The 1,275-nt window shown below is 40.6% G+C and overlaps 1 protein-coding gene across 1 annotated transcript; it reads left to right on the top strand.

The window, feature by feature from the left end:
* The first annotated feature begins 29 nt into the window (after positions 1–29).
* On the top strand, positions 30–890 carry LOC111464767 (probable transporter MCH1). Its single transcript, XM_023108999.1, has one exon. The coding sequence runs from the start codon at positions 30–32 to the stop codon at positions 888–890; it is 861 nt and encodes a 286-aa protein (XP_022964767.1).
* Positions 891–1,275: the final 385 nt, after the last annotated feature.

The following is a 1,275-nucleotide window of genomic DNA, read 5'->3' as shown; positions in this document are numbered from 1 at the left end:
AAACCGCTGCTCCTTCTGTCGCACTCTCCATGCTTCACCAAAACCCTCCCACCCTCCCTACCTCTGCCGACTCGGAAATCCCCGAGATTTCGCCCTCGTGTTGCCCAAACATATGGAACAAGCCTGAAAGAGGGGAGGATTTCACCATCTTGCAAGCCGTGTTCAGCAAAGATATGGCTCTTATTTGCTTAGCTACATTTTCTGGATGTGGCTCCTCTCTAGCCGCTATAGATAATCTAGGTCAAGTTGGGGAATCACTTGGCTACTCACAACGAGCCATAGGCATCCTTGTTTCATGGGTTTCCATATTCAATTTCTTCGGCCGAGTTTTCTCTGGCTTCATCTCAGAAACCCTCATGACCAAATACAAGTTACCTCGTCCTCTAACCTTTGCTTTTGCCTTTCTCATCACTTGCGTTGGCCAGCTTTTCATCGCCTACCCTTTCCCAGGCTCCCTCTACTTAGCTGCCATAATTATTGGGTTTGGATTTGGAGCTCAAAATCCAATGCTATTTGCCGTAATATCTGAGATGTTTGGTCTTAAACGTTACTCCACGCTCTTCAATTGTGGGCAATTGGCAGCCCCATTTGGGTCTTACATACTCAACGTGGATGTTGTCGGGAAGCTGTACGATATGGAAGCTTTACGTGAACGTAAGCAGATTGCGGGGAAGGGGTTAACTTGCACGGGAGCTCATTGCTTTGGTGGGTCTTTCACAGTATTGGCTGCAGCCACATTGTTTGGAGCCGTGGTTATGTTTGTGTTGGCTTACCAGACTCGAGAATTCTACAAAAGGGATGTGTATAAGAACTTTAACGAGGAGATATGGATTCCACAAACCGAAATGGAGTTCTATCGCTTGGATAACAAGAAGAACATTGAGGATTAAATTCAAACCATCAATCTTTCAAACCTCCCATGCCCACTCAATTTGAGGACACCCTTAGGGTCCTTTCAAAAAGATATTGTCTGATAGGGAAGATTCAAATCTTTGTAATCCCTAAATTTTTTAAAATTTCATTTTAATATGATTTTCCATTTCATTATTAAATGTTGACCAAATATTTGTCTTTTTCTATATTATTCCAAAATATATATAAATATCTAAAACTTCTTAGATAAACTTCTAGATAGTGAGCTCATGCTCTAACTAATCTTCTTAAATTAGTGATGATGTTTTAAGATAAAACTTTCTGAGAAGACTTTTTGATGTTCAGAACCTTAAGTATAGAAAATTGATTGTTCATACATCATACAATGATGATTCATAAACT

This window comes from Cucurbita moschata, unplaced genomic scaffold (genome assembly GCF_002738365.1).
Source record: "Cucurbita moschata cultivar Rifu unplaced genomic scaffold, Cmos_1.0 Cmo_Scf00031, whole genome shotgun sequence".
Classification (NCBI taxonomy): domain Eukaryota; kingdom Viridiplantae; phylum Streptophyta; class Magnoliopsida; order Cucurbitales; family Cucurbitaceae; genus Cucurbita; species Cucurbita moschata.
This window is presented reverse-complemented; position numbering and strand designations above follow the sequence as displayed.

Bases quoted from the DNA above. Each gene is read 5' to 3' on its own strand.
- LOC111464767 (XM_023108999.1), top strand. From the start codon at position 30: ATGCTTCACCAAAACCCTCCCACCCTCCCTACCTCTGCCGACTCGGAA.